Source organism: Salvelinus fontinalis, chromosome 10 (assembly GCF_029448725.1).
Source record: "Salvelinus fontinalis isolate EN_2023a chromosome 10, ASM2944872v1, whole genome shotgun sequence".
NCBI lineage: Eukaryota > Metazoa > Chordata > Actinopteri > Salmoniformes > Salmonidae > Salvelinus > Salvelinus fontinalis.
Window position 1 is genome coordinate 23,033,394 of NC_074674.1, and position 12,890 is coordinate 23,046,283.

The 12,890-nt window shown below is 40.1% G+C and overlaps 1 protein-coding gene across 1 annotated transcript in view; it reads right to left on the reverse strand.

Annotated features, from left to right (window-relative positions):
* Positions 1-751: 751 nt before the first annotated feature.
* The window catches only part of LOC129863841 (tumor necrosis factor receptor superfamily member 10A-like), a 32,416-nt gene continuing 20,277 nt past the window's right edge, over positions 752-12,890 (reverse strand). Inside the window, exons 4-10 of the mRNA XM_055936159.1 lie at positions 11,019-11,130; positions 7,730-7,863; positions 6,550-6,642; positions 6,387-6,445; positions 5,735-6,040; positions 5,248-5,284; positions 752-3,773 (exon numbers count right to left, since the gene is read on the reverse strand). Coding sequence (XP_055792134.1) covers positions 3,472-3,773; positions 5,248-5,284; positions 5,735-6,040; positions 6,387-6,445; positions 6,550-6,642; positions 7,730-7,863; positions 11,019-11,130 — 1,043 coding nt within the window. The 3' untranslated portion in view covers positions 752-3,471. The remainder of the gene's footprint in view (positions 3,774-5,247; positions 5,285-5,734; positions 6,041-6,386; positions 6,446-6,549; positions 6,643-7,729; positions 7,864-11,018; positions 11,131-12,890) is intronic.

Consider the following 12,890-nt stretch of genomic DNA (forward strand, 5'->3'; position numbering starts at 1 on the left):
CACCATCTCAGTGCACTCTTCGGCACACTAGCTCTGGTCCAGGACATTATGGTCACCAGTGTTGCTTGTCCAGCCAGCTAGTACACAATAGCAAGCTAGTTTATTGAAATTAAGAAACAAATAGTTAATCAATTCTCTGTATATAACAACATTCTTAAATACTTAATAATACGCCATTCTTTCACACATTGTTGTATAATATACAAAACCACTGAGTGCAGTATTACAATAATTTGGAATTAATTATTCAAGTTATTCAGTTTTGAAATACAAAATATGCAAATTACAAAATGACATATTGGTTTCCTTACCCTGTAAGCCATCTATGGACAAGGTACGACAGCAATCCATGCCTTGGTTTAGCTTCCCTGGCACTGTCTCCACATGCTAACGTTTTAGCATTTGTGGCACCAATCCCATTGAAGTGATATTGACATTTTCTGCACATTGTGTTCAAATTATCTCCTGTATAAGTGACTTTGCGGAGCTTCACAATACACCTTAGATACTTTTAGATTATTTGGACATGATGCAACAAAAAAACTGCTAATATCAGTCCAATGACTTGAATGGGATTTGTGCCACAAATGCTAAAATGTTAGCATACGGAAATATTGCCAGGGAAACTAAACCAAAGCATGAATTGCTGTTATACCTTATGCTTATAGTGTAAGAAAACCAATGTGTCATTTTATAATTTGGGTAAACTATCCCTTTAATACAAGATTCAATACAAAAGGCAAAGATGGGATATTTGTACAAAATGTTTATTTCAAATGGACATTAAACAAACACAATGGCTTTGACACATTCTTATCTGAAATCCAGACACTAGCAAACAATTGTCTAAGGGAGAAAATGACTTAAATAAGGAAAACGTTTTTGAGCTACGCAACTAAATAAACAGAAGTGAGGTGTGAGACCGCCACAGCGCAAACATGATATGAACGCCAATGTATAATCCTAACTCCTAAAAGTTCATAAAAAAAGAGCCAAAAGCAGTCTCAAAGGTAATATTATAATGGAAGAGGTGTGTTACAAAAGGTTTGTAGAAAAGCATTATGAAGAATTAGAAAACAAAGGTCCATAGAAATTGATGCAGGCTGTTTTTTCATTGTCCGTCAATAGATGGCAGTGCCAGCACTGTAGCTTCAAATCTGTCAGCTATAAAGAAGACTCCTTCTCTCTTTTACATAAGTGTAGCCACTAGAATAGAGGGAAAAAGGTGCTAAACCAAGTTGAATGTGCTCATACTTAGTAATCATATACTAGTACTTAGGTCTAACAATTAAAACCACTTAAGGCCTCGCTTAGTCTATTCTACGTATTTTACTTCACACTTCATTCGGTTCCTTCAGCTTTAAGGCTTTTCTTTTTTGTTAATAAAACTCTCTCTCTCTCTCTATATATATATATATATATATATATATAATGTGAAGCACATAAAACCACTCTTGGTAATGTATGTACAAAGGACGCTACAGGAAATAAACTTGGACTTTTCGAAAAATGAAAAAGAACTTGGACTTAAATATCCAGAAAAGCTTTCCTTCATCTTCTTGACAGAGCCAAACAATGAGAAACAACGTGATTTGCGTACCTGTATATTCATGTCTTTGTTGACATGTATAAAGGAGTCCAACTTTTTATCAATACATTATTACCCTTTTCCCACTACTGAGCCAAACCGAGCAGAGCTATACTGGACAATGTGAAAAGTACAGTGTGAATCAGGCAGAAAGAAAAATGTTTTTCAATAGTCCACAAATGTTGAGTTAAGCATAATTACAAGAGCCCCAACACAAAAGTGACCATATGATGACCACCTTGACTGAACAAGAAACTCTATGTGCAGAAATGGCATATATACTGTAACTATGAACTTCTTTGACAGTATGTGCACTGACTGAACATAGTCTTTGATCAGTGTGGCGCCATCGAGCAGGACAGGATTAACCCCAAATGCAGTTCAGCCACTCCTGTCTGTCTATTTGATCTCAGTCATGTTGTCCTCTAGATAAATGTAGTCATGATAACGTAGCAACACATTACTGCCCTATTTAGTTTTCCAGGGTTGCTGTGTTGGTAAATGAATAAATAACGAAACGTAATTATCATCCGTTTAAAATAAATATGTCAATAAATAAAACAGCTATGAAACCTTGAGGGCTCTGAGTGTTTGTGGGAAATGTTTGAGAAACATTTGACTAACAAAAGAAATAGTTCCGGAAACTCCTTCCAACAAGTGTTGCGTGAGAACGCATCAACACTGAAAAACGAAATAACTAACAACGCAGTCTATAAAACATTCAGTTTAGTCACTTATGCATTTTTTTAACATCCTCGCCCTTGCCTGCACTTATACACTTTAAATGAGCCTATGGCACGTTTTAAATCACAAACGAATTCTGAAACTTCAAAAAACAAAACAGTAACAGTAACGGACTACCGTATAACACATATTACACACAATTATGCAAATATTAAAATGGACCATATCTAACTTTGGCTAAAATACTTCTAATATGGTCATGACTCATACCAACCTGCATTTTAAACTAACATAGTACAATATGGTCTGTATTTTACTGTAATTTTTAACAGCATTATGCTTAAATGGCCTATCTCTACCTGTACTTTAAACATATAACCTTCTGCCTAATATGGGCATTTGTTACCTGTAGCTCTAAACCCTACACGTGCCAGAGGCCAGTGCATCAAGTAGACACAGTATCAGTGACATAGTGGTTGCGTTCCCTTGCTCAGACGTTACATGCATCAACCAATGGTTGCGTGCCACGCCATCAACTGTGTCATCGACTGACAGATTGGTATAACATATGTTGTGATTAGCTGATACTTAAAATACCTATCCAGGCATTGTAATATCTGGCAGGCGTCAGCAACGCCTGGGCATAGGAACGCGCAAGCTAATGCCACTCCTACAAACCAGTGTATGTCCCTGTCCCCGAGTTCGGTATTGGCCTATAAGCCATGTCAGTCGCTCAGAGAGAAGGGGTGGGGCGTAAAATCATGGAGGTCAAAGCTGAGCTCCAGACCCACCCACTGGAAAACAACATCAACATCCATCAACAACATCCAACTCTTCCACCATTTTATGTTTTTGTTTTGTTTTAGAACACCATGAAGACCGGACACACCAGGCCGATAATGCTATCTTCAAAAGAAAACAAGGTCCATCTCCAAATCCTCCATTTTGTTTTTTAGGTTTTGTTTTAGAAAGCACTGGCCTTTAGGCCAAATACACCTGACCATATTTGCAGATATTCAAAAGACAACATTGTTTATCTCCAACTCCTCCATTGATGTTGTTTTAGAAGCACAGGCATATAGGCAGAATACATCAGGCCAATTAGGCCGATAAGAGTTGACGTTGTCTTTCATCAATGTTTTTTATTTAATCTCAATCCACACGTCTCTGAGGCAGCGCCCCCCAGTGGGCTGGGGGTGTCAGGGCATGTCTGCGTGTTTGTAGTAGCCCTTCTGGATGGCAGCGAAGGCAATGCTCTCAGCGGAGCGCCTCTGGTCCAGACTGAGAAGGGCCTGGAGCAGGGCGTTGATGTCCGCCTTCAGGCCCTCCTTCTGCATCCAGTTCTTCAGTAGGTCATACACCTTGTCGCCAGGGGGGGCACTCTCCGCCATCTTGATGTGGTTGTCATGGACGCCGATGTAGCGAAAAAACTTGTTGTGGATCCGCACGTCCAGGCACTCATCGAAGAGGTCAAAGCTCTTCTTCAGGGACGTCTCATCCCCTGGGGAGAGAAAGGAGAAATGGTACCTTGGTTCATTGTTGCTGATATCAAAAATAGGGGAGTTTTTCCCCCTTTCCTGACCACCAAGAAAATATGGGCTCTAGTTATAGACACTGACTAAGGTTCAAACTTTTTTCCTGAACCAGTCACATGATCAGGAAAACAACTCCCACCCATTATCTTAGAAAACATAACTCTTTATCATGATATTTCCTTTTAATGATTATTGCACTTTAAATAATTCATTTAAAAAAAGGTAAGCTGCAATTAACAATAATACAAGAGCATTCTGTAGATAAACATGTACAGTCCTGCACTGATTTAATGGTGCTCTGCATCAACTATTATCTATTTCAGAATCTGTGGCGGTCATTAATGTTTGTCTAAATTGGTGGTTTTGTCTTTATTCCTCTTTTTTCTTTATGTTGAAGTTTGGTCCCAACAAATGTCATGACTTGTTTTGGGTCTATGTTTGTGGAATGTTAAGTTGTCTATTACCTTTTTATCTGTATATTTGTGTATTGGGGTCTTGAGTGGCACAGCGGTCTAAGACACTGCATCTCAGCACTAGAGGCATCACTACAGACACACTTGTTCAAATCCAGGCTGTATCATAACCAGCTGTGATTGGGAGTCCCATAGGGCGGTGCACAATTGGCCCAGCGTTGTCCAGGTTTGGCTGGTGTAGGCTGTTATTGTAAATAAGAATTTGTTCTTAACTAACTTGCCTAGTTAAATAAAGGTTAAATAAAAAACGAAATAAAATGATTTAAAAAACATAATCTGTAGGGGTCTGTTCAGGCAGTGTGCTTCCCCTGTCACATTTTGTCCATTTTCTCAGCCTTACAATAGAGCTCCTTGTTAGGGTCCAAATTGTAAATTGTTGCTAACCTTATAGTGCCGGAGAGTTAACTCATAAAGCAATCAACCACTGAATACAGAGGTAACGAGGTTTAAACGTGGAGCCGTTAGTAAATAAGCGCTAGACACACAGAATTTACTTCAGGGAGAGAAACAAACAAAGCCAAGCTACATTGACTACATACTAGTATAGTTCAGTAGCACACACTCTACTAATTATATACCTTATAGGAGTTTCTATTCATCAAATTAAAATCATAGGATGAAAGGACCCCATATAAAATCCATAATTAAATAATGGAACAAATTCATGATTGTTTTGATTTTCTGAGGCCTGACTTTAACTAAACGGTATTCCGTCTCTATGGGGTGTATTCAGTGAGGTGAAATGCTCCGAACCGTGCATATAGAAATGTAACTAGTACACCCTATTTACCTGACAATCACACAGTATTTGTTCTACCCAATAGATTTCTATCTGACCGTTCAGTAAAAATTCTCTCTTCTAAACAGACCCCAGTCAGGACAGGATGAATGTGTTGTTAATGATGTGTGTGGAACCCCTCCCTACTAGGACCCGGCCCACCCTCCAACTCTGTGTGAGGTCTCTTACCTTTCAGGGACACCAGTCTCTTCTGCAGAGGATCATCCTGAAACACGACAGAAGGAAAAACAAGAGTTAACCACAGCCCTTCTACAGACCACCAGGGGCCACCAGGGACAAATCTGTTATCCGTTTCGAAATATGTAAAATAGTATTAGTATTATGAAAGTCTGCCTTGGTTAAAATACTGAAAACTTTGATAATGTTATTGCACTTCTTAGGACATGTGTCTGTTGCAGGAATGCACAACTCCAGTCTCTGCCCTCTAGAACTGAAGTTGTACTCACATGATCTGGTGCACGTAGGGTTTGTGTGATTTTGTGTCCTAGGCCAAACCTAGCCCCAGGGTCCCTGTCCCTCTGTCCCCCCATCCTGCTATCGCTGTATCCCCTACCTCCCCCTCTCTGGCTCTGGTCCTCGTCTAACCTCCTCTGCCCCCATATCCCTCAAGCTCTCCTACCCCACAGCCCCCAACCATCACCCCTGCCTCACTCACCCTGGCTGTGGGCTGCAGTCTCTGGGCGGAGGGGCTGTGTCGGGGGGAGCTGCCCGACGAGGCTGCCCCGGCGGTGGGCAGGGCCGACAGGCTGGTCTGGGAGGAGCTGGTGGTGTTGGGCAGGCTGTCACCTAGGCCACGGTCCTCGTCCTCCCCCAATCCCAGGGGAGGGGAGGCCTTGATTAGGCCACCCTGGGTCTCCTGCAGCAGGGGACGTGACTCGGGACGGACCTCCTCACCCTCCTCCCCCTCCAGGCCAGCATTCTGGCTGTTCTGTCTCTCCTCTGCTGTGGGTCCACTCTCACCCTGAGGGAGAGATAAATAAAGAGAGGGAGTAAGAGAGAGAGAGAGAGAGAGAGAGAGAGAGAGAGAGAGAGAGAGAGAGAGAGAGAGAGAGAGAGAGAGAAAGAGAGGACGAGACAGAGAGAGAGAGGTGGTGAGGGAGATAAGGAGACGGCATGGAGAGCGAGTGTGAAGCATGGAAGTTCCCTCAGCAGATCAAAGTACACTCTGAGACATTCTGAGAGGACGAATTAAAACATTTCACCACCTGAGATTCATATCAATCCAACAGACATATATTGATCTACACTGACGATATATAACATAACCCCAATAGCATAACTAAAGGGATAGAGATGGGAAAACTTACAATGGCAATCTTCACAATGTCACTGGAGTCACAGCGACTGTCTGAACCTGAGAGACAAACTAAAACACAAAGAGAACTATTAAAGAACCAATCTACAATGTTTTGAGTCAATATGTATTTCAATACACAGGAGTGGCAAGGGACATTTATTTTGGTTACTCACCTGGCCGAAATGTACATGGCCTCTTGATCCAAAGCCACACACCAATCACGATGAAGAGGAGGAAGAGCAAGAGCAGAATGACCAATGGCGTAACTTTTGGGAAGGGGAAATGAGGAAACAACCATTTAGAACATTGGTATTCAAACATTTTCAGCGGGGACACCATTTTTTCCGCCAGAATTCTGGGGACCCCATTTTTCCCACAATAATTTCTTGCGTCCCCACCCCAAATCTAATGGCACAACTTTAAAATCTGTATATTTAGATTTTTAAATCAACAAATGACCTTCAATTCATTGCATTTTTATCTCTTATCAAAATGAAAAGAAACCAATAAATACATTGACTCAATATAATTGTATTTTTTTAATTCTCTTTCTCAAAAACGTTTGCATATTGTCCCATACAATAATCTGTACTCTTAATTTGGTGTACATAAAATAATACAAATATATTTGGGGCGACCCCACTGCAAATCCCCCGAGACTCCCCCGAGTCCCCCGAGTCGTCGCAACCCCAAGTTTGAATACCACTGATTTAGAATCATGTCACAGACACTTTACTAAAGTAGGAATTTGCGAGCATATGACATCAACTGTATGCTGTTCATTCTCTTTATTTGATTGGTCCTCAATAAAAATGATTCAGAGACTATAAAACAGAGAGATAAAGACTTATGTACACTGGAGTAAAGTACTTACGTAAAAATACTTTAAAGTACTACTTAAGTAGTTTTTTAGGGTATCTGTACTTTACTTGACTATTTATATTTTTGACTACTTTTACTACATTCCTAAAGAAAATAATGTACTTTTTACTGCATACATTTTCCCTGCCGCCCAAAAGTACTTGTTACATTTTGACAGGAAAACGGTCCAATTCATCCACTTATCAAGAGAACATACCTGGTCATCCCTACTGCCTCTGATCTGGCAGACTCACTAAACACAAATGCTTCATTTGTAAATTAATTTCTTAGTGTTGGAGTGTACCCCTGGCTATCCGTAAATAAGAAATAAAATACAAATTGTTCTGTCTGGTTTGCATAATATAAGGAATTTGAAACGTAAGTATATTTAAAACCAAATACTTTAGTATTTCATTTTCTATTAAGGTATCTTTACTTCAAACTCAAGTATGACTTTGAGTCCTTTTTCCACCACTGCTTATGTAGACCTACCTATAGTCTCTGCAGAGATGGGGGCGGGGGTGGGGATGGCAGTCGGGTGGAGGGTAGTAGAGACGTCCCGTTTCCTACACACAGTGTTGGAGATGGGGGTGCATTTCTTCACCTCCTCCTCCCCCGCTTTACACCTGGGAAGACAAGAAAAGAGATCAAGGAATTAGTATTTTATTCTTTGATGGGGCTAGTGTTACTTCAGTAGAGAATTGGTTCAAATATGACAGTGCTAATCTCAGATCTGTTTGTGTGGTCTTGCCAACTCCTATGGTCATCCCAATGACCATAGAAGTTGGCTATACAGCACAAATAGATCTGGGACAAGGCTACTTTTAAGTATACCTAATGGTGTGATCTCTAGACTGGGGTCTGGAGGTGTAAACAGGGCACTAAATTGTGACAATTTTGGTTGTATATGCTCCTAAATATTTTTTATGACCTGGAATTTTTAATTGTTGTAATGATTACGCGTCGCTGTACCTCTATTTCCTAGTGCCCTAGAGAAGAATGCGAGCGCAGATTTGTGACCGTCATGATTGCACCATTACTATATCACAGAGAAAATATGTCTGGGCGATATGGCCAGAATATCATATCACAATATTTTTCTTATTTTTTACGGGATGATGGTATTTGACAGTATTTTATGTTTTTGAATAATACAAGTTCTAAATATGCTTAATGAGTAGTGCATGATCCTAGGGTGGACAACAAATACATTGTAAGTGGTATTAACTTCTTGACGCACGGATCCCTTTAACGGGATCATTTTTGTAAACAACCTCTGAATTGCAGAGCGCCAAATAAAAAAAATATTACTAAATTTTTTTATTTTCATGAAATCACAAGTGAAATATGCCAAAACACACCTTAGCTTGTTGTTAATCCACCTATCGTATCAGATTTTGAAAATATGCCTTACAGCGAAAGCAATCCAAGCGTTTGTGAGTTTATCGATCACTAGACAAAACATTACGAACAGCTAGCAGCAATGTAGATTGGTCACGAAAGTCAGAAAAGCAATAAAATGAATCGCTTACCTTTGATGATCTTCGGATGTTTGCACTCACGAGACTCCCAGTTACACAATAAATGTTATTTTTGTTCGATAAAGATTATTTTTATAACCAAAAACCTCCATTTGGTGTTCAGAAAACCACAGGCTTGTGCTGGTCCTGAAGGGCAGACGAGGGCAGACGAAAATTCCAAAAAGTATCCGTAATGTTCGTAGAAACATGTCAAAGGTTTTTTATAATCAATCCTCAGGTTGTTTTTAACATACATAATCGATAATATTTCAACCGGACGGTAAACTATTCAATACTACAGAGAAAGAAAATGTCGAGCTACAACTCTCGGGCGCATGAACTAATCAAAGGACACCTGACGCGTTTTGATAAATCTCGCTCATTTTTCAAAATAAAAGCTTGAAACTATGTCTAAAGCCTGGTCACAGCCTGAGGTGGTAGGCAGCAGCAGGCTCGTAAGCATTCATTCAAACAGCACTTTCCTCCGTTTGTCAGCAGCTCTTAGCAATGCTTGAGCACAGCGCTGTTTATGACTACAAGACTATAAACTCCTGAGATTAGGCTGGCAGTACTATAGTGCCTATAAGAACATCCAATAGTCAAAGGTATATGAAATACAAATGGTATAGAAAGAAATAGTCCTATAATTCCTATAATAACTACAACCTAAAACTTCTTAACTGGGAATATTGAAGACTCATGTTAAAAGGTTTCATATGTTTCATATGTTTCATAAAAGGAACTTAAACGATAACTTTTTTTACATGGCACATATTGCACTTTTAATTTCTTCTCCAACACTGTGTTTTTGCATTATTTAAACCAAATTGAACATGTTTTATTATTTATTTGAGACCAAATAGATTTTATTTATGTATTATAGTAAGTTAAAATAAAACTGTTCATTGTTCATTCAGTATTGTTGTAATTGTCATTATTACAAATATATATATAAAAATCGTCTGATTTATCGGTATCGTTTTTTTGGGCCCTCCAATAATCGGTATTGGCGTTGAAAAATCATAATCGGTCGACCTCTAAACTGAAGTGATACTGCACTGTTTCTGAAGTTACACTGCAAGAAACGTGTTATTTTGGACGCAGTATTTTCAGCATACTGCAGTTATACAGCACTCTAACAGCAATCTTTTTTCGTAAGGGCAATACCAGTATACACTGAGTGTACAAAACACTGCTCTTTTCGTGACATAGACTGACCAGGTGAATCCGGGTGAAAGCTATGATCCCTTACTGATGTCACCTGTTAAATCCACTTCAATTAGTGTAGATGAAGGGGAGAAGACAGGTTAAAGAAGGATTTTTAAGCCTTGAGACAATTGAGACATGGATTGTGTATGTGTGCCATTCAGAAGTTGAATGGGCAAGACAAAAGTCTTTGAACGGGTTATGGTAGTAAGTGCCAGGTGCACCAGTTTGAGTGTCTCAAGAACGGCAACGCTGCTGGGTTTTTCACACTCAACAGTTACCATCCCTTTGGAAGGCTTTCGACAGCTATTAGAGTCCATGCCACGACAAATGAGGCTGTTCTGAGGGCAAAAGGGGGTGTAACGCAATAGTAGGAAAGTGTTCCTAATGTTTTGTACACTCAGTGTATAGTAAAATACGGTTTGGCCACCTAGCCCGAGAAATGTCTTGTTTCCTAGCCCAAATCGTTCAAAAGTTCTACTCAAATTACCAGCGCTACGTTTTTTTCCTTCCATCACGCTTTGGCGGCCGTTATTACATTCATAAACCATGGGCCGTTCTAAAACTACTCGCGGAACATTAACCATTTGTTCACACCTTGTTCAGTCATGATACCTCATTAGCTAGGTAGCTAACAATCTGGTAATTTACCAGTATATCCAAACATTATGGGGCACAGAAAGAAAGGAAAGTGGAAAGCTTCTGACAGATCTCTTGCATGTCTTCACTCACTAGCTTGACGATCTTAAAGAAACAGTGTACAATCTCAATAGGAAATAGTTCTTTTTTCACAGTATTCCAAAAATGACTGTAATTTCAATGACAGGTATTTGTATCAACAGCTTTATAATAAACACATCTTTATAGACTTATTCAATACATATTCACTTCTAAAACATGCTTCAAAAGTAGCTGGAATTCTTATAGCCACAATATAACCTGTATCTCAATCAATTTTCTACAATTTCTTGTGATCCTAAAAGTGAAGTTGTGTGCCTGTCTTTGATTTGTTTTTATTTAGAGGCCTGGGTGTAAATGTTTAAGCTGGCACTCACTTGGCACATCTCTTGCAGACCTCGCAGGCCTGCTCTGGCACACAGAAGGTGCCCGCTTGACACTGGCACTGGGTGTCTGCTGTACTGGTACAGGGCACTGTCTGGCTCTGGTCTGTGAAGGGAGGAAGGGAGAGAGTACTAATATATTCTACATTCAATAATACAGGTAGCAGTTTATTTTCAGCTGGTATACAGTGCCTTCAGAAAGTATTCAGACCCCTTGTTACGTTACAGCCTTATTCTAAAATGGATTAAATAAAAAAATGTCCTCAGCAATCTAAACACAATACCCCATAATGACAAATCAAAAACAAGTTTTTTTTTTTTGTAAATGTATAAAAAAATCAATAAATACCTTATTTACGTAAGTATTCAGACCCTTTGCTATGAGACTCGAAATTGAGCTCAGGTGCATCCTGTTTCTAGCGAGCCTTGATGAAGAGCGCTCTGAACCTCAGACTGGGGTGACGGTTCAACCTTCCAACAGGACAGCGACCCTAAGCACACAGCCATGACAACGCAGGAGTGGCTTTGGGACAGTCTCTGAATGTTCATGAGTAGCCAAGCCAGAGCCCGGACTTGAACCCGATCGAATATCTCTGAAAATATTTGAAAATAGCTATGCAGCAACGCTCCCCATCCAACCTGACAGAGCTTGAGGATCTGCAGAGAAGAATGGGAGAAACTCCCCAAATACAGGTGTGCCAAGCTTGTAGCGTCATACCCAAGAAGACTCGAGGCCATAATCACTGCCAAAGGTGCTTCAACAAAGTAATGGCCTCCCGAGTGGCGAAGTGGTCTAAGGCACTGCATCGTAGTGCTAGCTGTGCCACTAGAGATTCTGTGTTCGAGTCCAGGCTCTGTTGCAGCCGGCTGCAACCGTGAGACCCATGGGGTGGGCGCACAATTGGCCCAGCATTGTCCGGGTTAGGGGAGGGATTGGCTGACAAGGATGTCCTTGTCCCGTTGCGCACTAGTGACTCCTGTGGCGGGCTGGGCGCAGTGCACGCTGACACAGTCGCCAGGTGCATGGTGTTTCCTCCGACACATTGGTGCAGCTTACGGGTTAAGTGTGCATTGTGTCAAGAAGCAGTGCGGCTTGGTTGGGTTGTGTTTCGGAGGACGCACGGCTCTCGGCCTCTCCCGAGTCCGTACGGGAGTTGCAGCGATGAGACAAGACTGTAACTACCAATTAGATACCACGAAAAAAGGGTAAAACTAATGATTTAAAAAATATATATTTAAAAACAAAGTACTGAGTAAAGGGTCTGAATACTTATTGATATTTGTGATATTTCGACAACAAAAAATGTATGAGCAGAAATGACTACAAACCTGTTTTTGCTTTGTCATTATGGGGTATTGTGTGTAGATTGATGATGGGGAAAAAAACTATTTAAGGCTGTAACCTAGCAAAATGTGGAAAAAGTCAAGGGGTCTGAGTACTTTTCGAAGGCACTATACATCACTAGGTTATTCTTATGCAATTACCTTGCAATATCCTTATTAGGCATTTCAAAAAATAAACACCAGGTATTTAGGGCACTGTAAGGTAAGGTGTAGTCATATGTTTATATGAGTCGGACCAATAAACTAAACCGATGCCAAGGTCAAAAATAGCCACTAAATTGACTGCGTTACTCAAAAGATCATAGTGCGCTCATAAAATCTTTTAAAACATTGACCGAACAAGAACCATAAAAAAACAATTTCACAACTTGTGAATGATAAGAAAATGAATTCTTAAGTAATCCTACAGAAAGTAACTTTGTAATATAGCTGGCTAAAGAAAAAGACTAACAAGATTATATAGTAGCTGGAGGATACATTTTCTTAGTTTCTTAGATGCTCTCTCTGTATAAGGCGTGAGAG